Consider the following 24,384-nt stretch of genomic DNA (forward strand, 5'->3'; position numbering starts at 1 on the left):
AGACATGGTTTTTTTCTTTTTAAAGATTATTCAATTATGATTTCTATTTATAATAAGCTATGTGTTTTCATTTATAATGGTGATAGGAAATTTCCTTTTAAAATAAATTGATTTAGGTAAAAAAACTAGGCCAATGAAAAGAAAAATAATAAATAACATAGAAGGTTCTCTGATGTGTCAAAATTTGTGAGGATGGCAAGAGAGTGAATGAAGGTTGTGGAACACTAGGAGAGTAGGCAGAACATGGGATTCCAAGTCAGAAGATTCAAGTCCCAGCTTGGTTATAAATAATCATGGTCTTAAGCAAATTAGGCAGTTTAGCTTGCTGAAATCCCATCTGTGAAATGGGGACGGTAACATCCACCTTGTAGGGCCTTAATCAAAAGAGACAAAGTATGTGCCAGTACCTTGAAAGCTGCCAAGTGCACTGGGAACGTTAGCTTTTATTGTTGTGACAGGTACCAGGAGCAGCGATGTTCAGCCGCTGATTTACAATTGCTTTTCCAGAGCCAGAACCATAGCGCAAGGAGCTCACCTCCCCTGCACGGCGCATTGTGCCCTAAAATGCATCTGTTGCTTCCTGATGATGTTATCAATCTTTAGGGGAAGGAACTTATTGATTTGTTTCCCTTAGAAGTGCTTCTGCGAATTGATCGGGTCGTTTTGATGTTGCAGGCTTGCTAATGCTTCTGCCGTCCCTGGCTGTGGTTGGAAATGATCCTGCTGCAGGGAAAAGGCCGGATCATTCTGACACTCTGGGGTCTGGCCTGGCTCCTCCAGGTCTGAACAGCTCAGAGCTGATGCTTAACTCCTGCAGAGTTCTTGTTATTCAGTAACAACCAGCGATCTCAGAATGTGCTTCTGCTCCCAGCAGTAGTTGGGACTGGAGGCAACGGATATTTTCATGTGAGTTTTTCTTGTTTAAAATAGTCAAGGGGGGAAGGGCAAAGAATGTCATATGCTCCCTGAATAATTAAGTCACTTCTATGATTTTTCCATGCCAAACATAGATTCAATAGAGGCAGCAGAATCCCTGAATAAAGGGCATGGGGTTTTGAATCCAAATTTCCACCACTTATTTCCTGAGCAACCTCACAAAAGTTACTCATCCCCCTCCAAGCCTGAGTTTATACATCTGGAAAATGGGAATAACACCTATCCATAAAGTTGCTGTGAGGACTAAATGAAATAATTCATACTCTGACCAACTGGGCAGCACAGCAGGTCCTGGACTTATAAATTTTTTTCTTGGGACATTGCTGGGCTTTGGTTAAGTACAATCTATTTATCACCTGCAACAGACGTTCCCAGCCGCTCAGATTGGAAAGTGTTGGCATCCGTGAATCAGCCTACTGCAATACTTACCAAAATGGAATGGAAGCCTGGGCATTGTGCTGGGGAAGAGGCGCTGACCCTCTGCTCCTAGGAGAAAGTCTGGGCTCACAATGAGGGAGGACCTAATGATGTAATCCCTGTCGTTTGGGGCCAACCTCCTAAACTCAACCCCGTATGGCTGCTTCTGGCTATCCTAACGTGAATTGTGTTCTGAGGAAGCCTGCCTAAAAGAGAAGTGATGGGCAAGGAGAGGAGCCTCCACGTTGACTCCAAAGGACCTCACCTACTCCTAGAGCACTGCTAAGTCCTTACTGCTCCAACTCCTTGGGCCCAGTAGGTACTTGGCACAGGTAAACCCTCAGTATGCATTAGCTGTGGAAGGATGCGGTTTAGAATATGTGGACTCATGCACACAACAGCAAAATTCTCTTGACTATTTCATCACACACGAGACTGTGCACAAATACTGCCTTGGGCACAATCAAGACCCTTACAGGGTCATGAGGAAACTTTTATGCTCTAATGCATGAGTGAGCACAAGATTGTTGTGTATAACCAGATGCAGTAGAGCAGAGTGGTCTGTGGAGTCAGGCTGACAGGAGTTCAAATCAAATTCCAGCTCTGCTGCCTACCAGCTGTGGGAAATTGGGTGAGCTATTTAATCTCTTTAAGTCCTGTTTTCCTTATGTCTAAAATGGGATAATCATAGTACCTATCTCATAAAGTTGTTGCTAGGATCAAATGAGATAGTTCACGTAAAGTGCTTAGCACGGTTTCTAGCACATGATAAACCCTGAATAGAAGTTGTGTTTTTATTATTGGCTATTAGTCGTGGGTTTCCTTTTTCATGAAGGTAAAGCATGTTTCTAGACCTGCTGCAAGGAAGTTATTTGCTGGATGCCTAATCCCCCTAATCTAGTCCTTGGGGAGGTTACTTCATGTTTCGTTGTAAGGTATTTTGAGAAGAATAGATGATGCTGGCATATGAGTTTTTGCAAGAAGACACACATTGCATTTTGAAGAGTTGATTTTTTTTGGCCTTAAGACAATTATGTCTTTTGTTAACCCAAGATTCTCCTGCTCAGAAAGTTTCTACTTAGATGGAGAGAACCAAGACTAGATGATAGCCCTGGAGTTACTTTCTCTTTGGTGGGACTGTTCTTCAGCACTGTTAGTGCTAGGATTGATTAGGATTGGTTTTCAGGTCATTCTAGTGGAAAAGTCTGTTCTAGGATTTCCCAGTGAATCACAAACAAATTAGGTGATTCCAAGTCTATCAACATTTTCCAGGGGAATAAAAACCTTAAATGAACATCATACTCGTGGCCTTGTGAAATGATTATGGACTTTGATGACAACAGACCTGAATTATCTAATCCATCTGCCACTTACTGGCTCTTTTTAAAAATCATTTAAATTTCTCCAACCTTGTACATGCAATGGCCTGGAATGTCATTCTCACAACCCAGTCCATCTGGTGAATCCTACTCAACATTCAGTACAAATGTCAACTCTTCAAGAACACCTCTTATATTTGTTAAGATAGTGGTTCAGTTGTTTAGAACACACCAAACAATTGCCTGTGGAATAAGTTTGTGTATTTCTCTTAAAAATCGGTAGAGGGTAATAGGGTGGTTACACTCCAAGGAGCAGTCCACGGGCCCAAGCATCTTCTGTTTCACCACCCTGTCCATATTCTATCCCATAGCAAAAGGAAAAGAAGTAGAGGGCAAGCAGCTTTCTTTAAACGGCATGACCTAGAAGTGGCACAGATCACTTGTGCTCACATCCCATTGGCTAGAACTTAGGCATATGGCCATGCCTAGCTTCAAGAGAGGCTGGGAAATGTAGTCTCTCTCTGGATGGCCATGTCCCAGCCAGTCAAAAAGTCAAGAGGTTCTTTTACCAACTGGCAGAAGCTTATCTGGGAACAGCATTCTCTTGTCACATTCTTTCTTTCTGCTCAAGGCACGATTAGAAATGTAGGGACCATGTTGCATTCCTTTTTGGAAACCAAATATTATGCAGCCATTAAAAGTAAGGCAGGTCTACAGGTTTTGACAGGAAATGACCTTTGGGATATATGTGAAGTAAAAAAAAAAAAAAACAAAGTAAAGAAATTGAGTATAACATAATGGCATTTGTGCTTTTATATATATTGACGATCTTAAGAAAGATATAAAAGAAACTACTATCACTGGTTACTTTGGGGGGACAGAAATAGGAGAGAGACATACTTTTCACTAAATAAACTTTTAAATCATTTGAATTTTTACTCTGTGTGTATTACCTATGCCAGTTTTAAAAACTTTGAAATAACTGAATTATTCAGACATGTTTCTATTACTTATAACAAGCTACTTTTTCTACCAGTAGGTGTGCATGACAGGAAAACCAGTCCTAACCAATCCTAGCGTTAACAGTGCAGAAGGACAGTCCCACCAAAGAGAAAATAACTCTTTATCTATTATCTAGATGTGGTTCTCTTTTTCTGTGTAGAAACTTTCTGAGCATGAGAATCCTGGGTTAACAAAAAGACACAATTGTCTTAAGGCCAGAAAATCAACTCTTCAAAATGCAACGTGTCTTCTTGCAAACTCATATGCCAGCACCATCTATACTTCTCAAAATACCTCAAAACAAAACCTGAAACAACCTTTCAAGTGAGCTACCCTGATTTCTGCTAATAAATGTGTGCTGAAAATTTAGTTTTCTGAGAATTTTTAAAGAAATGACTTGTGTTTCAATGGACTTGAAGAAAATCTCAGCATTAGTGGATGAATGTCCTCAGATATTTTCAAATGTCCTTTAAGTTTGGCTTCTTTTCCTTCAACAGAAGGAAGAGTGGCCCTAGACAGGAGTTTCCATGCATGATTGTGCCAATATGTGGTCAGAGATAGGGATGGCTAAAATGTCTGACTATTTTAACAGCTCTCCGGACTTTCTGCGATCAGGTTGAAAAAAATTACTACAATGTGAAGCAAAGCCTTCATCTTAAGAAATTTTGGCCACTCTGTTTTAAAACCAGTATTGGAGAACATACATTCACTAGCCTAAAAAAATGGATACTTGGTTAAGAAAACAGTAGTGTTTTCTATTCTCCTCCCTCTCTGTTAATTTATGTTGCTCTGACTTAAGACTAAGACGGAAGGTGTATATGTATTATACCTGCAAGAAATCAAGGACATTATAGAGGAAGACAAAGGGGTGACGTGTTTTCCATATTAGTCTCCGCTTTAAAAAAAATTGAGCTATTATTCACATATCATAAAATTCACCCTGTTAAAGTGTACAATTCTGTGGGTTTTAGTATAGTCACAAAATTGTATAGTCATCACCACTATCTAATTCCAGAACATTTTCATCACCCTCTCTACTGTTTTCAACATTTACTTAGAGCATGAGCAGGCAGGATAAGGGCAGGGCTGGGTTCTAGACTGTCATCTCAGTGACATGGGGCTTTGGAATCAAAGGGACATGGGTTCCAAGCTCAGCTCTGGCACTTACCAGCTCTGGGATCTTAAGCAAGTTGCTCAGCCTTTCTGTTACATGGATTTTTTCCACCTGTAAAATGAGAACAATATCTACCCCAGGAGTCTTGAAAGGCTCTAATAGATAACAAATGCAAAGCAGCTAGCAGAGTCTTACTATCTAACATATAGTAAGTCCTCCAAAAGCACAATATCTTATGCCTCAGACAAACTACGTTTACATTCTACTTTTGCCTGAGGTGGTCATGCCACTGGGGCCTTAAAGAAATTAAGTTTTACACCCAGGCTCTTCCTGTTCTGGAAATCACCGCTTAAATCATCGGAGAAGTCATCTAGCAAACAGTCATCCACTTGGTTCCCTAATGCAATTACGTCCAGGTAAGAAGCCTTTATTTCCCCCTTGATGTCTGACTTCCCCCAGAGGGAGGTCTTTGACATCAAACACATGGCTAAAGTAACATCATTGCTCAATCACTTGGCCATGGGGCATTTTAACAAACCAAATCCCTTCAAGTTCAGGAAAAAAATAAAGTGAGTGGCAGCTAGGCAAATGAAGAGTTCCTTTCCTTTTTTTTTTTTTTTTTTTTTCCCAAGCTTTTTGGCATATTGGTTAAGGCACTGGGCTTTGGGTTGAGTCCTGGCTCTGCCATTACTGATGATGTGACTTGGACAAGCGACTCAACAGCTTTGGATCTCAACCGTGTAAAAGAAGCAAAGCACCACCTTCTTCAGAGCAGGCTGCTCTCTGTGGGGCACTCAGCACAGTGTCCGGCTCACGTAAATACTCAATAAATAGTGTGAGGATATTGGAGTCCTGTTGAAACTTGGAATCACCTCGTGCTCTCCTGTGCATTATCACGTCCACCCAGCCAGTGGTCTTTAAAATCCTTTAAAAACTTTCTTTGTTCAGCTTTGGGGGCTTGTTTTATTCTATTTTGTCCTTTGAAGGAGCATGTGATAGGTTTAAAACTTCTCTGAGATTTCTTTCCACCGGTAGAATAAAGTGATTACACGCTCTGGTCCTGATGTAAGGTTCTTAAAGTCAGAGCTTCACGGGAGGCAGAACTCGATGCTCTCATCAATTAGCCAGGAGCTCTTAGCTTCTTATTGTGCCATAGACCTCTTGGTAGCTGGTGACAACCATGAGCCCTTCTCAAGATAACATTATTAACACAAAAAAGAAAATGCATAGGATTATAAAAGAAGCCAATTAAAATTAAATTATCAAAAATGTTTTACAACAACTTTGTGATATAGTCTTTTTTATTAATGTATTAAATAAGATCTAGTGGCTGGTCTAATAATTACTACAATTTCAAATTAGTGGTGAATGTAAATGATACATTGAGATAGCTTCAAAAACTCTAATGTGAAATGAAAATATCTGTAATTTCCATTGGTGACAAAGTCACAGGTACTAATAACACCACTGTGGCTTTTTTTGCCTACATTCATCATTGAAGAAAATGCTAAATTTCAGGTACAGGTTAGTAAAAATATATATGTATTTTTTTTCCTATCCTCCTTGAATTCTATCCATAAACCCAAGGTTAAGAACCCTTGAATTAAGCCAAGACTAACATGACTGAAAATGTCTACTGTGGTGATGGGCACGTGGTCATAGACTGTTTTCAGATAATCGTTCCTATTGGCCTAAGGAGGTCACCGGTCTTTGCACCGTACTTTGCTTTCCAACATGGAAATACTATTGAGTGAAGGCATTCAGTCATTATTTATCCACGTAGATTTGTGAACAGCCATTCTGGAAGCAAGGCCGGAAAATTAAGAATTCAGGTGAGCTTTTCCATTTGCACCATCTGTCTGCATGGTGGTAATAAATGAGCCTAGACGTTGACATCTATTCCTGACATCCATTCATGTCCACTGGCCAATGTTCCACACTTCATAAATATAACTATTCTTTTCCCGTTCATGTTCCGTGACCCTGGCTTCTCCTTGTCTTATTCACTTACCAGAAAGAGACTGTGAGCTGTAAATATGTTGCCTCACAGAAAACATCCTTCCTCCTCCTGGGGATCCCAAAGCCTGCTCCCTTTCAGGCCATGGACTTCATTCTGAATCTCCCTGGGATTCTCGTCCCAACACCACTCCTCCTGTTGCCTTTTCCAACCTTCTCCTACCTTTCGGAATCTTTTTGCAAGATGAAATCTCCTCCCGGGTTAAACGAAGTCTTCCCCTTGCGGAGACTGGAAAGAACAGTGGTTAAAGAGCATGGGCTCTAGAGACAAACCAGCTGGAACTGGGATTCCTGCTGCAGTACTACCAGCTGTGTGACCCTCAGCATGTTACTAACCCCTCTATGATTCAGTTTCTTCCTAAGAAAAAAATGGGAATAGGACTTTTCTCATAGGGTAGTCGTGAGGATTTCATGCTTCAACGCTTGTAAGCTTAAAAGTGCCTGGCACATAATGAGCACTCAGGAAATATCAGTAGTTATTGCTTCTCAGCTCTTGGCTGATTCTAGGCTGTTACTGTCACCCTCAGCAAAGTTCTCCAATTCCAACCTTTGCATATTCTCTCACACTCTGTGTTCCTGGGCCATTGACATTAGTGACAACTGAGGGCTCTTTTTAATCTTTTGAGGCCTGAACCAGGGAGATCAAGAAAGAATCTAGGAGTTACATAATAATAATAATAATATTAATAATAATATCTGACATTTGCTGAAAACCTACTACTATGCCAGATACTTGTTGTACATCTTACTTAATTCCCACCCCCCCCAAACCCCACAAGGCTGTATTCTTATTCACATTTGTGGTTGGTGAATCAGGCTCAGAGGGATTAAGTTATTTGCCTTCCAAGGTCACACAGATCCTTTCCCTGAATTGAGGGCCCTCTCTATCTAGCCACAGGCTGTCTTCCTAAAGACACGCGGTGGCCACAGAGAAGCATCTGGGGTGAGGTATAGACAGCTACTATTTGCTGGCTTATCAGCCCCCCCACCCCCGAAACCACTCTCTGGTTCTCTGTACTCAGCCATCTTGAAGGAGACTTAGCTTAGAGGTGGCCATCTGGCATCAGCTCACGAAGCTTTTGTGAAGTCACATGTGGTCCTGGAGTTGCCAGGAAAAAGGATGACTTGATGAGCCAAAATGCAAATTCCTCAGGAGAGGAAAAGTGAAAGTGAGCTTGTTCACACTGTGCAGGGCTCCAAGGAAATGACACAGTGTGAGAGACACGGCGTCCTGCCACTGGGCTCCATCAGATTACAGGGCCATTATTTTGCATTTGATCATAAACTTGCCTCCCAACAGTTTGCTTCTTTGACCAGTAAAAGAAGCAGAGGTGACCCAAATTAAAAAGAAGTTGAGGGGCCGGCCCCGTGGCGTAGCGGTTAAGTGCCCGCGCTCCGCTACTGGTGGCCCGGGTTCGGATCCCAGGCGCGCACCAACGCACCACTTGTCAAGCCATGCTGTGGCGGCGTCCCATATAAAGTGGAGGAAGATAGGCACAGATGTTAGCCCAGGGCCAGTCTTCCTCAGCAAAAACAGGAGGATTAGCATGGATGTTAGCTCAGGGCTGATCTTCCTCACAAAAAAAAAAAAGGCTTTGGTTGAGAATAAAATTCTTGAGCCATATCTTCTAAAAAAAAAAAAAAAAAAGAAGTTGATATTCAAAATACTAAAGCTGAGTGCCTCCAGACATTTAAAATGCAGTCCTCTGGAAAGCAGGGGTGGCGTGGGGATGGGAAGTCTGTTTTCCTCACCCATCCCCAGGGTGTCCCTTATCCTGGAGATAAGTCACTCAAAGCCAGTCAAGGCCAGGAGAAGGGAATTTGGGGATCCTCATCTAGTTCGTTCACATCTGAAAGGATTTCTAGGGTCTTCACTGGGGTTTCCAAAAACTCTCCTTTGGCTCTTTGTTTTTCCTCTTCTTTCTCTGTCTCTCTTCTTCCTCTTTCTACTTCTTGTTTTCTTTCTCTCTCCTGCTCTTGCCTTTTCCAGAATGCCTGTCCCACTGGCCTGCCCATCAGCTCACAGAGGCTTACCTGGTGGCCCTCAAAGCCTAAGGGAAGGCTACTTATCCTCCAGCCAAGCCCAGGACTGGGTTACCTGGGCTTTGAATGCTCTTTTCTTCAATAAACTCCTGCCTTCTTTTTGCTTCTCCTAGACCTTCTAAGTTATATTTACAACCCAAGACTGGGTCTAAGGATCTGGCAGCTGCTGGCATTTTAGACCAGCACAATTAATGCCATTGTTTATAGAATATTGGAGTTAACTGAAGGACATTCAGAGAGAAAAAATTTTTTAAGACTATTTAAAAGTCCTTTAGAAAAGCTATTAGAAGTTAGATAAGATCCAAAGGTTTGAAATTTCTGAGAAACCTGCCTGATCTGATGCAAGCCATATTTGAATGCTTAAGGTGAGAAGCCCTGATAAATTCAAACCAGATCAGCTGCTAATTCTCAGACCAGAGGAGGCAGACTGTGGCCTCTCCCTAAATGAGGGGAGCTGACTTATCTATTGATAATGCCCAACCAGAGCGGTAACAAGGTAAGTACCAGAAGTCCACACAGGCTTCTGCTTGAAGAAGGTGGCCCAGCCCAACAGTCCAAGGAAGAGGCAGATTCCATCTTGGGGCTGTGGTGACAATTCCTTCCTTCCAAAGGGGGATCACTGAAGCTGCCAGAGCACCCACACACACACCTATTCCTAACATAGTCCCAATTCTGGAACCTTCCCATTTGGGTTTCTTACAATATAGCTCAGTGGTCCTCATATCCTCCATAGGGCTTGTAAAAACACAGATTGCTGGGTCCCACTCCCAGAGTTTCTGATTCAGCAGATCTAGGATGGGATCTGAGAACTCATCTGTCTAACAAGCTCCCAGGTGATGCTGATGCTGCTGGTTCAGGGACCATACTTTGGGAACCATTGGTGTAGTTAATGTGCAGGTTCTAGAATCGGATTTCCTGGGTTCAAAGGCTGGCCCCATTACTCACACATGGGGGACTGGAGCAAGTTCATCTCTCTGTTGCATCAGCTTCCTCATCTGTTTAAAAGAAAATGAAGATAGGAATTGTACCTGCTTCCTGATGTTGTTTTGAGGGGTAGATGAGATAATGCATGGAAACAACCTGGTACATGCCAAGTGCTCGCTAATTCCAATCATTGTCGATGTTTTTTCTCCTAACACACCAGCGTTGCAGAGCTGCTCTCTGCCGGCTATCTCCTGATCCACCTGCCTGTGCAGAGCCCCTCTGGTGTCACTGGGTGCTGGCAGTCTTCAGTCTTCTAGGCGTAAGGAGGGTGGACTGCCCGGAGCTCGCGGGACCTCCTGAAGGCGCCTGCGCTCGGAATCCGCACTTTTCTAGTCCTCCTCAAAGTCGAGTATTAGAATCGTGCCTTCACTCCCCCACGGAGTCCGTGTGGCTGCAGCCTAGGCACCGATCTGAACATTTTTATCAACGTCCTGGTGTTCTTTTGTGCTTGGCGATTGGGAGACATACAAGCACGGGGTTCGGATGCGCTCATGGCCCGCTATCCCAAGCACTAAATTTAATATTGACTGGATTTGGGTGCATGAATTTAGACTCCCCAACTCGCCTAGGTTTCCAGAGCTGCGGCGGCTTCTAGATATTTTGTACAATTTCCTCTGTCCTCATTTATCATTTTTGAAGTTAAATGAAGAAAAAAAAAATCGAACCAAACCAAAACGAATCAAGGAAAAGTCAGAAGAGTTCAATTACTAGACTTGCTTTTTGTTTTTATTATCAACAATCAAGTTAATGGTACACTCTTGGAAAACTATATGCACATGTAGAAATATTTCCCTTTTAAATAGAAGCATTCATCATAACACATATAAATAAATTCGAAAATCTGAAACATAACTTATGACTTATGTTCACAAACATAGTCCAACAAGAAGAAAAAAAGAAATCAGACAGACATGCACCTGATAACAAAAATATATACCATTGTTTGAACCGTGGTCTCTCTAAACACAAAGGAATTGAACCCGTGAGAACCTTATTACTCCATAAAGACACGCCATAGAGACTACAAGAAGAGAAAAACATTATACGGTCACGTAGAGGAGACGGTCTGTACTGATATTAACACGATACAATTGAGTCACAGAACACAGTTGTAGAAAGACACCGAAAAAGTTAAAGCCTCAACATTCAACTAATATCTATAGTTTGTGCCTTTTAAAATAAAAAACAAAAAAAAAACCCAAATCCCAACAGAGATGTCTAAACTGCGCGAAGAATGGAATCATCTATACAGTCCATCCACCATTCAAGGATGTGAGTCCATTTCGGATCAAACAGAAATGCAAACTGAGACACTTCTGCAAACTTGCGTGTGCCCGCCTTTCCCTTGCTCAGTAGATTTCTCTGCAGCCAGTTGCGTGGACTGCAATCGACTCCAATCCAAAGCAGTGCCAAAAAGTTCAGTAAAAGCTGGTGGAAGAAGAAAATGCCGGTGGGGGTGGCGGGAGAGAAAAAAGGGGAAGAGTTGCGAAATATGAGACAGTTTGCAGAGTTTGCGGATGAAAAGGCATCTCATGTATAGGACATCTTTGAGGGCCGAGAGGCTGCAAAGATTCGGGGTTGGGAGTGCAACCGTGTGGGGTTCGGATGCGCTAATGGCAGAATGGCGTTCGGCGAGGTGGGACAGGCAAGCGGGCGCTAGGAAGTCACCTTGGCCGCGGGGACAGTCTGCACGAGTCGTCGCCGCAGCGGCCCGAACCCGAGGACACTAAAGGAAAAGGGGCTGGAAGGCGCCCCTACTCTCCCTTGTGGAGGAGCCTCAAGGGAGTCTGTGCTGTCAGGAGGGCGCGAATTTAGGGGTTCACAAGACAGAGCCCTCAGACAGTGCCAACTGCAGCCTCCCCCTTTTCCCTCTTTTTTTTTTTTTTTTGGATTTTAAAACCTTTTCGAGTTTTCTTAATGGTTACTGCCTTCCTATTTTTTTTTTTTAATTTTGGGGTATTTTTGTTTTTCTCATTTTCTAAGCAAGTCACTGAGTCGGTTGTGCCGCCTGCCCATCTCTCCCTGTCACCTGCTCGGGCCACAGACACATTCCCCGAGACAGACATACACCGACACGCAGACACAGCCCCCTGAGAGTGGCCCCGAGTCCAGGCCGCGCTGCGCCCAGCCAGCAGGCTGAGCCCTGGCCCGTCTGCGCGGCCCTGAGGCAGGTGCGAAGCCAGGGAAGTTTTTTGTTTTGTTTTGTTTCGGGGTTCAGGATGGGGGTAGGAGTGGGGTTGAAATGGGGGCGACGCCATTTTCTCTTTATTCTTATCGCGATTACTTTAGGCTCTCAACGAAAAAGCCACGGCAGCAGCGACGACAATAGCCTTGGGCCTACCCGCTCGCCCCCTCGCCCGCCCGCCCCGGCTCGCCCCCTGGCGCCGCCGCCGCCGCCGCCGGATCCCAGATCAGAACATACTGCTCTTCACTAAGGCGGCTTTGGCACCGTTGGGTCTTTGGAGCGAAGATAGGACGCTGGCGAAGGGGCCCCCGAGCGAATCCGGGATGGAGGTGATGGGGCCGGGGCCGGGAGCCCAGCCTTGTCCGGGGCCCCCGGCCGCCGCCAGGCCTCCAGCCGCCGCCGCCGCCGCCGCCGCCGCCGCCGCTGCCGCCGCCGCCGCCGCCGCCGCTGCGCCGCCCTTGCCGGGTTCGCCCCCCGGACCCCCGGGCCCCGCGGCCCCCGGGGCTCCTGCCGGGCTGGGCCCGCCGCCGCCGCCGCCGCTCGCCCCGCAGCTGGGAGTGGGGTTGGGGTTGGGGCCCGGGCCCCCAGTGCTGTCCGGGTCGGTGCTCTTGGCCTCTTTGCTCTCGTCGTCCCGGGAGGAGTCAGACTTCTTTCCCGAAGAGCCGTTCTTGGCCGCGGCCGCTGCGGCCGCTGCCGCGCGCTCCTGCTTGCGGAACTTGGCGCGGCGGTTCTGGAACCACACCTGGCCCGAGAGGAACGGAGAGGCGGTGAAGCAGGGGAAGAAAGAAGGAAACCGGAAAGAAAAGCGCGGAGTAGGACGGCCCACGTTCCCATTTCAGCTTGTTTTAAACTCCACACGCCGCGGGTACCCCCGCGCGCACCCAGCCCACCAAGTCTACTCTCAGCCCACCGAGTCTACCCCCAGCCCACCAAGTCTGCCCCGCTTTGTGGCTGGTGCATCTTCGGAGAAACTTTCTCAGGGTGATCTGAGCATGCCAGGAAATGGAGCTTGCAGGAGAGGGAAAAAGGCCGCAGGTCCCAGAAAGTCCCTAAAATGGAAGCCCTTATTTTGGCGGGTGTTTGCTCGGCGTGCTTCTTGAGCGACCCCAAACTCGCTGTCGTCCCCAGGCCTCAGGTCTAAAGTTAAACTCTAATTGGTAGGAGGAGGGGGTCTTTGGGTTTGGTGCCTGCTGCCCATCCTGGCCTTTGGACCTGGAGAAAAGTGCGATGGTGCGCACCGCCCCTCCACTGGGGAGTTCGCCTGGAGAGGCGCCGTGACTTATTCGTGAGCGCACCTGTGTCCCTAAAAGATTACAGTAAGCCGCGGTTCTCGACCTTCATAGAGTTACAGTCCCTTTGCGAATCTGACGCAAGTCATCGTTCCCGGGAAAATGCACCCATATGCCATGGCTCCAAGTTAAAAGCGCTTGAGTTAGGAGACATTTGGCAAAAGATACTTATAACACGGGGGCAAAGTCTGCACTCCTCCCACAGGACACTTCCTGTCCCCGAAATGCCTGGCTCATTCACGTCCCAAGGCCCCCGAATGCCTCTGCAGCGCTAGCTGGTGTGGGAAACACTTTGTAGCTGTGACTATATAGCCAACGGCGCGCGCAGCCACATCGAACTTGGCCTCTCTGTTCAGCCCTGGGCCTCAGGCCCTTCTCAAGAGAGGCCCTGGGATTTCAAACCTTCGGTAGCATCAGCCGCTCCCTCCCTGGCCCCCACAGCACCTCTGCCGCACCCGGTGCGGCGAAGCCGGTCTGTTTCCCGGCGCGCGTACCTGGACTCGCGCCTCGGTGAGGTCGATCTTCAGAGCCAGCTCCTCCCGGGTGTAGATGTCGGGGTAGTGCGTCTCCGCGAAGACCCTCTCCAGCTCTTTGAGCTGCGCGCTCGTGAAAGTGGTGCGGATGCGCCGCTGCTTGCGCTTCTCGTTGAGGCCGCCGTGGTCAGTGAAGAGTTTGTAAGGAACTGGGGGACAACAGAGGGGACAGAGTGTGAGCAAAATGGTCTGGAGCGCGCAGGCCGCGGAGCTAGAATGTGGGGACTCCGAGGTCAGGTGGCACTGGAGCAGCCACCGACACCGGCGCGGCCGAGAGGAGCTGCCGAGAAAAGCGCAGCAAATTGGTTATATACGGAAACAGGGGCGCAAACTTCTGGCTTTGGAGGGGTCCCTCCAGGCACAAGCGGCTTCGGGTGGGTTGAAATAGCGCATTGGAGACGCTGAGGGCCGGGACTCGGGATAATGCTTTGATAAGGAAAAATCAGAGAGGAAAAAAGTCCGAAAACATCAGTCGGAATATCAGGGAGCCGGGGAAGAAGTTACCAAACACTCCCGCTGTTGGAACTTTTCAATTCTCAGAAGTTGACCTGGCCCAAAAGTTGGGGGAAAGCGCTGCAAAAAAAATAATAAATTAAAGAAATAATAGTAAAAATGACCAGCCAAAGAGGTGTGAGCCGCTGTCGGTCCTTAAAAAAAGAGACACTGCCAGTAATGAGCTTTACTCTTTGTTATTTAATTATTTTCTAAGCTTTACGTCTCATCGCAAAGTAAATAAATTATGCCTATCATTTTGGCAGCTTAAGATAATTTTGTTGGCGGTTCGGGTGTGACTAGGATAGTGTAACCCTGTAAGTGAATTACCCCTCCCTGCAATCGCTTCTAACGTGATAAATTCTTTCATTTGTGTAAGCAAATTTCGTTTGGTAAATACTAAACACATTTCCATTTTCAAATGCAATCAAGGCTTCCTATATACGAGCGGAAAGGCGGCTTCCTCCGCTGAGAAAGCTGGCGGTCCTTACCTGCGGCGTACGGACTGCTCTGGTGGTCCCTGAGGGTGCCGAGGCTGCAGGATCCCGGCGTGAGGGACGGGCAGCCGGACGTGGCCCCAAAAGTGGTCCTTATCGGGTTATACTGGAAGCCACTGGCCTGGCTGCAGGAACTGAAGTCAGCATAGGCTGAAGCCAGGCTCGAGGTGTCCATCCCAGCCATACAGGACTCGTAGGCAGAGGAATTGAGGTAAGAATATTCCATTTTATACATTGAAAAGGCTCTGGATGGCTCAGCCAAGTGGAAAAATGAAATAAAAGATGGGTATGGAGAAGGTGGCTGGAGTGGGGAGATGTGCGCAGCTCAACGCCTGCCTCCAAACTGGCCTCCTTACTACCAGCAGAGCCTAGTTTTATGAAAAAGCCTCCTATGAGATGCCTTGTCTGAGGTCTCTAGAGCATATAGTCCTCATAATAAACTTGGCTCTTTCCACTTGGACAATAGCAAAGCGGTTGGTCTTATTGCTGGCGCTTTTTACATGACAATAACTCATCCGTCTATTGGGCTGGCACTGGGGAACTGAGCTGTCCAACCTCCCTATCATTGATTCCTGCATCTCTAATTAGAATTTAATACCACACCATTACGCACTGAGCCCCTGATCCTCCCTTCTAACCAGCTCCCTGCCCTTTAATTCAATCACACTACTTGGAAATAATGAAAGTTGGGTGACGATTCTCCCTGATCCAATTTCCCCGAGCTTTTAAGCCTTTTTAACTGATCATATACCTTAGGCATAAATTGAGATAGTGTGTGTGTTCTCTCCCTTCTTCGTCCTCCTCTGTCTTTTTTTTTTTTTTCCATCCGTTAGAGAGAAGAAACCTTGATGTCATAGAAAACCTGTTTTGTAAGAGCGTTACACGCTCAATTTAACAACAAGCCTACCCCCCGAAGTGCATGAAATGTTATAAAGGACTGGGACATTGGCAAGACTCAGGCGCCCTGTAACATGGAGTAAGTGGGCCAAGGGGGTTTATGTGAACGATAAGCGGATTTCTTTAAAATACACCTGGTAGAGCGGGTAGGAAAAAGAGCATCTCATAAATTGCATTTCTTGTCGCGGCTTAATGTGCTTTTCTAGAGACTCAGCTTACACAGCCGCTTAAAAAACAAAAGAACATCTGAGTAAAGCTCTTGAATGTAAAACATCTGGATTCTCAACTGATGACTTCTTGGCGCTCAGTTCTGTCTGTCTGCATTAGCGTGAGGTTTGCATTTTGTGGTTTGCAAGTTCTGTGCGGTTGTTCGTTTTAATTACGCTGTAACTGGCAAGGGGGCATGAAGTGTCCCCAAAAGTGTCTCCTCTTCCATTCCTCTCTGGCGCTCTTCCTCTCCTTTTTCGCCTCCACTTTTTCAGATGCCCGCAATCCCCCACAGACCTGGGGCTTCGAAAAGAGGACTGCTGTCTGTTTGCCCTTTCAAGTTTGCTGACTGCAGTGAGCGAAATCCTTGCTATTTAAATGCCAAGGCCCCAGGTCGTGCACTTTTCCTGTCCGACTCCTCAGGCTCTTGGGTGCTGGCAGCGAGGCACAGACAAAGCAGCGAGCCGTGATTTGTGGACCTCGGTGGCCGCATGATTTAAGCGGAGGGTAATTTTCATTTGGTTCGTTAGGCTCTAGCAGAATAAGGGAAACTATTTCATTAAATCCTTCCTCTCGGTGGACAAGAGGGGGAATGCTTAGTTGAATCGCCGTGTGGTGTAAACAAACCCTGGATATTTTATATGAATTAAATGTGTAGATAATTAGTTTTATTGCATTCATTACCCCCTTTATGTGCTCTGTAACAAGTCAGTAATTAAAGTAACAAACTCATAAAGTCTTTATAGGGGCATTTAGGCGTTCAGTGTTCGCCAAACTAAGTGGTTTAATTCGATGCTAGTGCCGGGGAGTGGATGGGCGCCCGCTCTCCACTGCCACCGTGTTTTATTGCGCACTGAACTGCAGCGGACGCCGTAATGGATTAAACAGGGACAGCGGCCCCCCAGCCTTGTGCTTCTCGGCTGGGTAAGTTTCAGGCTGGTTTCAGGTGACTGCGCGTCCTCGAAACGTGAGGAAGCGCCAACATCGGGAGTGCAGGCAGCCCGACCTGCCGAGGAGCCTGGTGATAGTTTTATGGGGAGGGCTGATAGTTTTATTGCAGTTGTATGTTGTACAATGCGTATTTGATAAAGAAGGGCCCTTGGTGACCAGTGTGCACTTTTTTGTGCACCGGGGTGAAATGAAAATAAATGTGTACAAGGTTTTACTGCGGCGGGAAACAAATTGCAACGCTCTAAATGGTTTTTCTTTATGGTCACCAGACAAGAGGAGAAAAGAGATGCAAACATCTGTCTTCAGTCCCCTAAACCTAAAGGCCAGCAAAGACGGATGCGAATGCAAGTGTTATTACAGCAGGGATTTGTCTTTATTTATTCCGCTCTCATGAATATGAATCTGCATTTGGACCGGGAGGTGGCTGTGCCCCTTTGGACGCTACACATGGAATTTCCCCACCCTCACTTATCCTCCCTGAAGGGGCGGGGGGGGGGGGGTTGTCAAGCACAAGGATGGGATTGTCCAAGTTTCTCGAATCCTTCGGACTTCTGAGGGGTGCTTCCTGGTTTTTCCGAACGCGACCCCGCCGCCCCAGGCCCGCACTCGGGGGATGTGGATGCGGGGAGCACCGGCCAGGCTGGCACCCCACTAGCCCGCTTCTCCACTGCTCATGTGAGGTCTAAGCGCGTTTCTCTGCAGAAGAGAGAGACATGGGGAGTCCCGGAGGGGATGCATTTGGATTTCAAGGCCCGTACTTGGCAATAACCGGGATCACACCGCTCTTGGCGCCCGCGCCTCGGTGCACCCGGGTTTGTGTCTCTGCCGGGTATAGAGGGCGCGCGCTCTGCCCAGGAAGCTCCATCCTGGCCCGGCGCCTCTAGTCTGCGCCCGGGCCCCGGCCCTACGCCCGACCCCAGTGCAGGGCAAGTCTATCTTGGGTCCTAATTTGCAGACAGTCCCCAGGCCCAATAGCGATTGGGGCGGAGGCAGGCTGCGGATCTGGAGTGTGCGGGGAGCTGGGAGCAGCAGGGTTTATTTCGGCAGCTTTTGAGGATGGCTCTTAGGTGAAGATGTAAAACTTTGGGATTTAGCCGGTGCATGGAGGCAGTTCCTGTGCGCAGGGGGTGTTGGAGTGGGGAGTGCGATGTGCAGCTAGGGGGAGCTGGGTGTTGAAGAGGCGTCTGAGGGTGACACCAGGAGAAGCTAAGGGAGCGAGGCGAGAACTCCGCCAAGGGCCGAGGACCAGGGAAGTGCGAGGCCCCCCGGCGTGCGGGTACCCGCGAGGACGGGCGAAGGGCAGGACCAGCCGAGGCCAGTGCTGGGCACGGCCTCGCGCTCCCTGCGACCCCTCCGCACCCCCGCCCCCTGGGGTTCCCTGTCTCCCTGCCCTGCGGTCCAGGGCTCACCAACAGCCTCGGCTCCCCGCCTCCTCCGACCCGACGCGCCAGCCCTCTCCCAGGTGCGGCGGCCGGGCCCCCGCCTCTCTCCAGGCGCCCCCTGGTGCCCGGCACGGCCCGCTCGGGGTGCTGTGCGCCTCTTTGTAAGAGGAGACCTTTCAGCGCCGGGACCGCACGGTCGGGTGAACAAATGCGCTTGACTTCATTTTCTCCTTTGTAGGCCTTGTAGGTTTATTTTGTTCAGTGTCACCGTCCCTCTCCCCACCCCCCCCACCCCCCCAACCCCCCCCCACCATCCCTGGCCCATCGTCCTCTCTGTCGGTCTTTTGTGGCCCGGGGTCCTGCTTCTGCTCCGAAGATGAAAGGCGTGCGGGGCTGGGCCAGGCCAGAGCCCCAGCCCCAGCGCCCTGTTTTGTTCGCGTTGTGCTTTCTACACGCGAGCTCTCCCCTAAAAGTTGTACCAAATGGTTAATTTAATTATTCCAACTATAGACCAACTGCTTCAGCAGCCTCCACCACGCGTCTGGGAGGAAAAAAGAAACCATCTATAAGAAATAATCTAATAAAAGTGAAGTGTAGAAAAACCCCTCCTGATTTTCAACCGGCACAAATAGAATTAGAGCTTCAGCATCCTTTTCCCAAACAGACCTTTTGTCCAAATCACAACTTCAGCCAACCAGCAATGTGTACGGTGCCTGCTATTTATTTTAATAGAGGCGGGTAGGTAGCGAGATGGATTGATAGATAAATGGCCGCATGGATAGATGGATGGTTTGATCCATCTTCCTCTGACTTCCCTGTCTTAATATGTGTACACGGTTGATTTTTTTCCCCTGCCAATTTTCTGAATCAATAATGGAAAGGCAATGCTATGTGGTTTAAAAGAAAAAAAAAAAAGGCCATTTAAAGCACAAAAAAGAGAAGAGACTACCACATATATACCATGAGAAAAAAAATGTTTACATGCTCCCCAGTACAAAATGAAAAAGGTTGAAAGTTTAAAAGAAACTTTTCTTTCCTTTTCTTTGCCATTCATAGGAGGGTTTCTTTTTCTTTTTTTTCCTTGAAAGTCAGAAAGAATGTTAGAAGACAAGGAAACAAAACAGCAAACAAAATGCCATTGTATTGTAGTAGCAATTCATGAGAAGACGCTTGTCAGCCTCCTAATGCCTCACTCCTAGGAGGCTGTTCTGAGGCTGTTTTACCGCAGGCAAAGCACAATAACATGGGAATGAATAAAATATTAAATACCAGTGAGAGTTTCAGAGGAATTTTCTTTTTGATTGCTTTATTTGATGCTGCATCCAAATTATCCCAGCACAGCGAGGCCGCTGCCTGGCAGAGACTCAACTCAAAACCAACAGTTCCCTCAACCAGAGAATTAAAAGGCAAGATTTGTCCTCAGGTTTCTCCAAAAAGATTTCTGCAGGCAGCAGCCTTTCCCACTCACCTGCACCATGAAAATAATCTAGACAGGATTTATTGAGATACCATTTCCCCAGAACATAAAGCAAACCAACCACAGCATCTCCAAGCATGAAGACCCACGACTATAAACATTCTCTTAGCATTTTAGAATTTTTATCACATTTTCCATTTGCCTAGCAACCATAATACACGTGTTTCATAACAGAAACTCTTTGTATTTCTGGTAACTAACCTCCTTGCATTGTGAGGCTAACAATTATTAACTGATTGACAATAGTGTATGCAAAGCAATTAACACAGTGCTTGGCACCTGGAAAGAAGCCAGTGAATGTTAGCCACTAGTAGGATGATGGTGATGATGATGATGGTGGTGGTGATGATGATGATGATGATGATGATGTTGGTAGAGTCTCCTTGAATTGCATATTAAACACTTGACTTTAGAATTTAGATGATGTATGGACACTGTCTTTCCTATTGTGTGTTTATGATGCATGTGGAAGAGGGTAGACAAATCAAAGAGCAGGCTTGAGGATATCAAATGGGAGAAAAATAAAGCAACCAGACAGAAAACTTCCATCTTTTAGGAATTTACTGGAAGTCATGTATGTATAAAAGTTAATTATATGTTTTGTCTTACATTATATACAGTATTTACGCATGATTAATGTGGTGCTTTACTCCTGTATGTAAATACTGTATGTTCAGGGTCATGTCACTTTAAAAGGCATTTGCCCTGGGTTAGCTGTGTGGGTTTGGGTTGAACTTTATGGCTAACTCATAGATAATGTTTCTGAATTTGGATTAACTTTGGAGGCACCCTATGTGTAAGTGCTATTTTCTATATAGGTGATGGGGTACAGATCCCCAGTATCCATCCTTTTAAGGACATTATCATGGAAGATCCCTGCTCTATTTCTCTCTTCCTTCTCCCCCACCCCATCTCCAATACTGTGGTTAGCAGAAGGGGCTGCTTGTTACCTTTTTTGCTGGAGTTTGGCTAATAGTAGTAACATCTGCTGGGCTGGTGGCGGGGGAGACATGGGGCATTTGATCAGAGTCACAGATGTAAAAGTGACATCTGCTTGTAACAAAGAAAGGAGAAACAAAATTAAATTAGGCAGGGAGGGCTCCCTGTCTGAACCAGAAAAAAAAAAAAAAACCATTTGAAAAAGAAGGGAACGAAATCATCATGAGCCCCGACCAAGCTTGCAAGGTGCAGAAGAGCACTTGTGGAGAGGATCATGACTTTCTGGACCAGCAGCTGCCAGAGTAGCAACACCCTAAGGTAGCAACGTCCTGAGACCATGATGGCATCCTCTTATGCTCCAGAGAAAAGTGTTAGGTATGACGATCCTTCTCAGCTGAGCAATGTCCCTACATGTGTGAGTATATAGTATGGATTGAGAAATCATTTTCAGGTTGAAGACAGGAAGAGGGTAAGGACAAAGTCTCTGGGGTTAGTAAATATCCCAGTATATCTTGGGATGAGTTTGGGCAGAAACAGATTTTCATTTCATAGCTATATTAAAACTCCTAAGAATGAGCCATTTTTCACTAGGCTTAGAAGATTGCATTTGACAGTTAAAACTGCCCACTTGTTGCCTGAAATAGGGTTCAATTTGGGGGTGGCATACAGAAGCAATATACTTAACCTCCTCCCAAACATTGTGCTAGGAAACTACAAGTGTTACAAAGGGGTATCCTTTTCTTTTCTTTTCCTATAATGATTTCCTAAATTTCTCCAAGTGGAACAGATCATGATCACTTTATATAAATAATTTCACTGTGCTAAGAGAAGCCACTGGACCTGATTCCCTCAACTTCCTACTTCCCAATCTGTAAACTGATTGACATCTGTGCCCACTTGCTCCTCCGTTGTTACTGCTGCATGCAGGAGGGAAGCCTATTCTAATCCAAAGCCAATCCCTCCACTGCGCTCTGGAGTCCAATCTCTTCCACTGGCTCAGGGACCTTACTCAATTCTCCCTCTCATGGATCTTCAAACTCTCATGCTCATTTGGACTTACTCTGTGGTCATCTAACCATGCTCAAGCTACACTCATACTAATAACCAACCAATGGACACTATTGTCTTCCCTGGCTACACTCCCCGTGACCACCACTTATCTCTCCTCTCCCTTTTACAGTCAAACACCTTGAAGGAGTTTTCTCTTCTTATTGTCTTTATTTCTTTACCTCTCAGTCACTCCATAGCTTCTACCACTCTCGCACAAATTAAACATTTCTCATTAAGATCACCAAATCCATTGGGAATGTCTCAGGGCTTGACTGACTTGAATGTTTAAGTTACTAGTTTAAGTTAATATTTCCAGTTTTCCTCATTTCTAGGCATGAGGTAGGACTTCATTTCCCTACCCCCTAGAAATTAGATATGGCCATGTGACATGTTTTGGCCAATGAACATTGAATGGAAGTGTAAAGTGTGACTTCCAAGTGGAAGCCTTAAGAACTAGTGTCAAATCTCTACCCTCTCTCTTTGGCCATTTTATGGCAGCTGACAGAGCTCCAGGTGGTGGCTGCTTTGTCAACCTGAGATCTGGAGTGAGGATGCCATAGACAAGTCCCAGTGGACCCATAACGGGCATGTAGTTTCTTAGGGTGTCAGAGAAGGATTCTGGAAGAGGTGAGATTCTCTAAGCTGGGTATTAAAGGGTGAATAGGAGTGAGCAAATAAAATGGTGGTAAGTAGAAAAGGAGGAAACTCCAGGCATAGGAACCAGTAATAGTCAGACTCCAAAGCCAGAGAGAGCGGAGTGTTGGGGAATCTATAAATAGTTCAGTTTAGTTTTTTGTAAGAGCAGGAGAGATGGGGAGACACACAAAAAGGGTGATGAGATAGAAGATGGGGGAGATAGGCTGGAATCACGTCCTGCAGTACTGTGGATGCAGTGTAGTATGATTGGGGGGCAGGGGGCGACGGAATGAGGGAGCAGAAAAGCTGGAAGATAAATTAGGAGGCTATGGCTCTATTCTAGGCAAGAAATGATGGACAGTTAAGCCAAGAGAATAGCAATGTAGCATAAACAGAAGTAAAGGGATTCAAAAGATGTTTGAGAAGTAGTCTTGGGGCACGTAGAGTATACAAGTCTTCTGCCCAGTGCTGGGATTTCAAGGCATCCAAGAGGATACCTCAGAACAAAACTCTCTCCCATATCTGCCGGCCAGACCTTCACTCCTGTAACTTGGGTTAGAGATCCTCACAAACACACTTACTTCTCTGGCTTTGGTAGCACTTAATGGTATCAACCATTCAACCTATATATATTAAATACCTCCTATGTCCTAGAAATCTGCTTTTTTAAAAAAATTATTTATTTATTTTTTTCCCCCAAAGCCCCAGTAGATAGTTGTACGTCATAGCTGCACATCTTTCCAGTTGCTGCATGTGGGACTCAGCCTCAGCATGGCCGGAGAAGCGGTTCGTCAGTGCGCGCCCGGGATCCGAACCCGGGCCGCCAGCAGCGGAGCGCGCGCACCTAACTGCTAAGCCACGGTGCCGGCCCCAGAAATCTGTCTTTAGAGTAGAAGTGGTTCAGATATTGTCTTGAAAGCCCACTTTTGAGATGGAGCAAACCCAAGAACCGCAGGCTCCTGATTGGAGGGGGAGCCACTGGACTGAAAGCAGAGCCCCCCATAGTGCAACGTCAGGAAGTTTGGGCACCGAATTTGGAGGGGCTAGAACTCCACACTGGACTGGCCATCGGACCTGTCACTGCTCAATCTGGGGAAAGACTTTAGTTGCCCCACGGATTGGAATAAGAATTTGTGTGGTCCTTTTAAGTCCTACCATTCTGTTAATTGATTTTTTTTTTTTTTTTTTTGCCTGAGAACTTCCTCTACATATATTTCTATGTGAAAGAAAGAATATAAGGGGAAGTGTGTTTAGTAGAAAATCAAAGGAGGTATTTAGAGGTTCGGGAAGAGTGCAACATGGAGAAGGAGAGAGAGGAGGGTGATTGTCCTCCACTCCTCCATCCTTTACATTAAGGTGTTAGGATCTGTGTGTTATCTCTCCTAGGAGTACTTTCAAATGAAGATGCCAAGAGCCAGGCATCACAGAGGAAAGAAGCACTGATGGTGAAATGACAGGCATTCTAGAAGTGGGGATAGCTATTTTAGGTGGCGCTGCCCTATGTCACTGCTGTCACACCTAGTAAGTATCCATTCCCTCCACTCACGAGCAAAGCTTGCCTAGTTCCTGGTAGTCAAGGCTCTGTGTTGCCTCCATCATACCCAGAATTAATTCCAATAACATGGTCTTGCATTTGAGTCAGCCCAGGGGGCCAAATGACTCGTTGGGAACACTGGAGTCATTCACTGTCTTAAACTGCTCAGTCTTGAAATATATATAAAAATGCCTAAGAATTCTAAAATTTCTAAAAATATTTTCCTTTCTGGGTTTTCAAAAGATCCTGATGCTGTTGTTTGTTTGTATCATTTTGTTGTGTTTAGGAAGTTTGTGGGTTTTGCCAGTAATATGCTGCAGCATCATGCATTTTAATGTGAATTTCAGCTGATTCAGAATTTAGAAGCAAATGTAATCCAGTGCTCAGAGACAGGCACCACGTGTCCTAGACCTCAGGAGCCAGAGACAATAAAATGGTTACAGTGATGCATGTTTGTAGTATTTCCCCAGTTAGATATAATGGA

The 24,384-nt window shown here is 46.2% G+C and overlaps 1 protein-coding gene across 1 annotated transcript; it reads right to left on the reverse strand.

Annotated features, from left to right (window-relative positions):
• Positions 1 to 12,242: 12,242 nt before the first annotated feature.
• On the reverse strand, positions 12,243 to 15,062 carry PHOX2B (paired like homeobox 2B). The gene is made up of 3 exons (XM_087434685.1): positions 14,822 to 15,062; positions 13,800 to 13,987; positions 12,243 to 12,758 (listed from the first exon to the last, which is right to left on the reverse strand). Exons 1-3 carry the CDS (start codon positions 15,060 to 15,062, stop codon positions 12,243 to 12,245), a joined length of 945 nt encoding a protein of 314 aa, XP_087290811.1.
• Positions 15,063 to 24,384: the final 9,322 nt, after the last annotated feature.

Source organism: Ceratotherium simum, chromosome 8 (assembly GCF_057802395.1).
Source record: "Ceratotherium simum simum isolate JZ-2026a chromosome 8, ASM5780239v1, whole genome shotgun sequence".
Classification (NCBI taxonomy): Eukaryota; Metazoa; Chordata; class Mammalia; order Perissodactyla; family Rhinocerotidae; genus Ceratotherium; species Ceratotherium simum.

Coding starts and splice junctions, on each gene's coding strand:
- PHOX2B (XM_087434685.1), bottom strand. CDS start 15,062: ATGTATAAAATGGAATATTCTTACCTCAATTCCTCTGCCTACGAGTCC. Junction 13,988..14,821: donor GAGCAGTCCGTACGCCGCAG/GTAAGGACCGCC, acceptor GTTGTCCCCCAG/TTCCTTACAAACTCTTCACT. Junction 12,759..13,799: donor TCACCGAGGCGCGAGTCCAG/GTACGCGCGCCG, acceptor CTCTCGGGCCAG/GTGTGGTTCCAGAACCGCCG.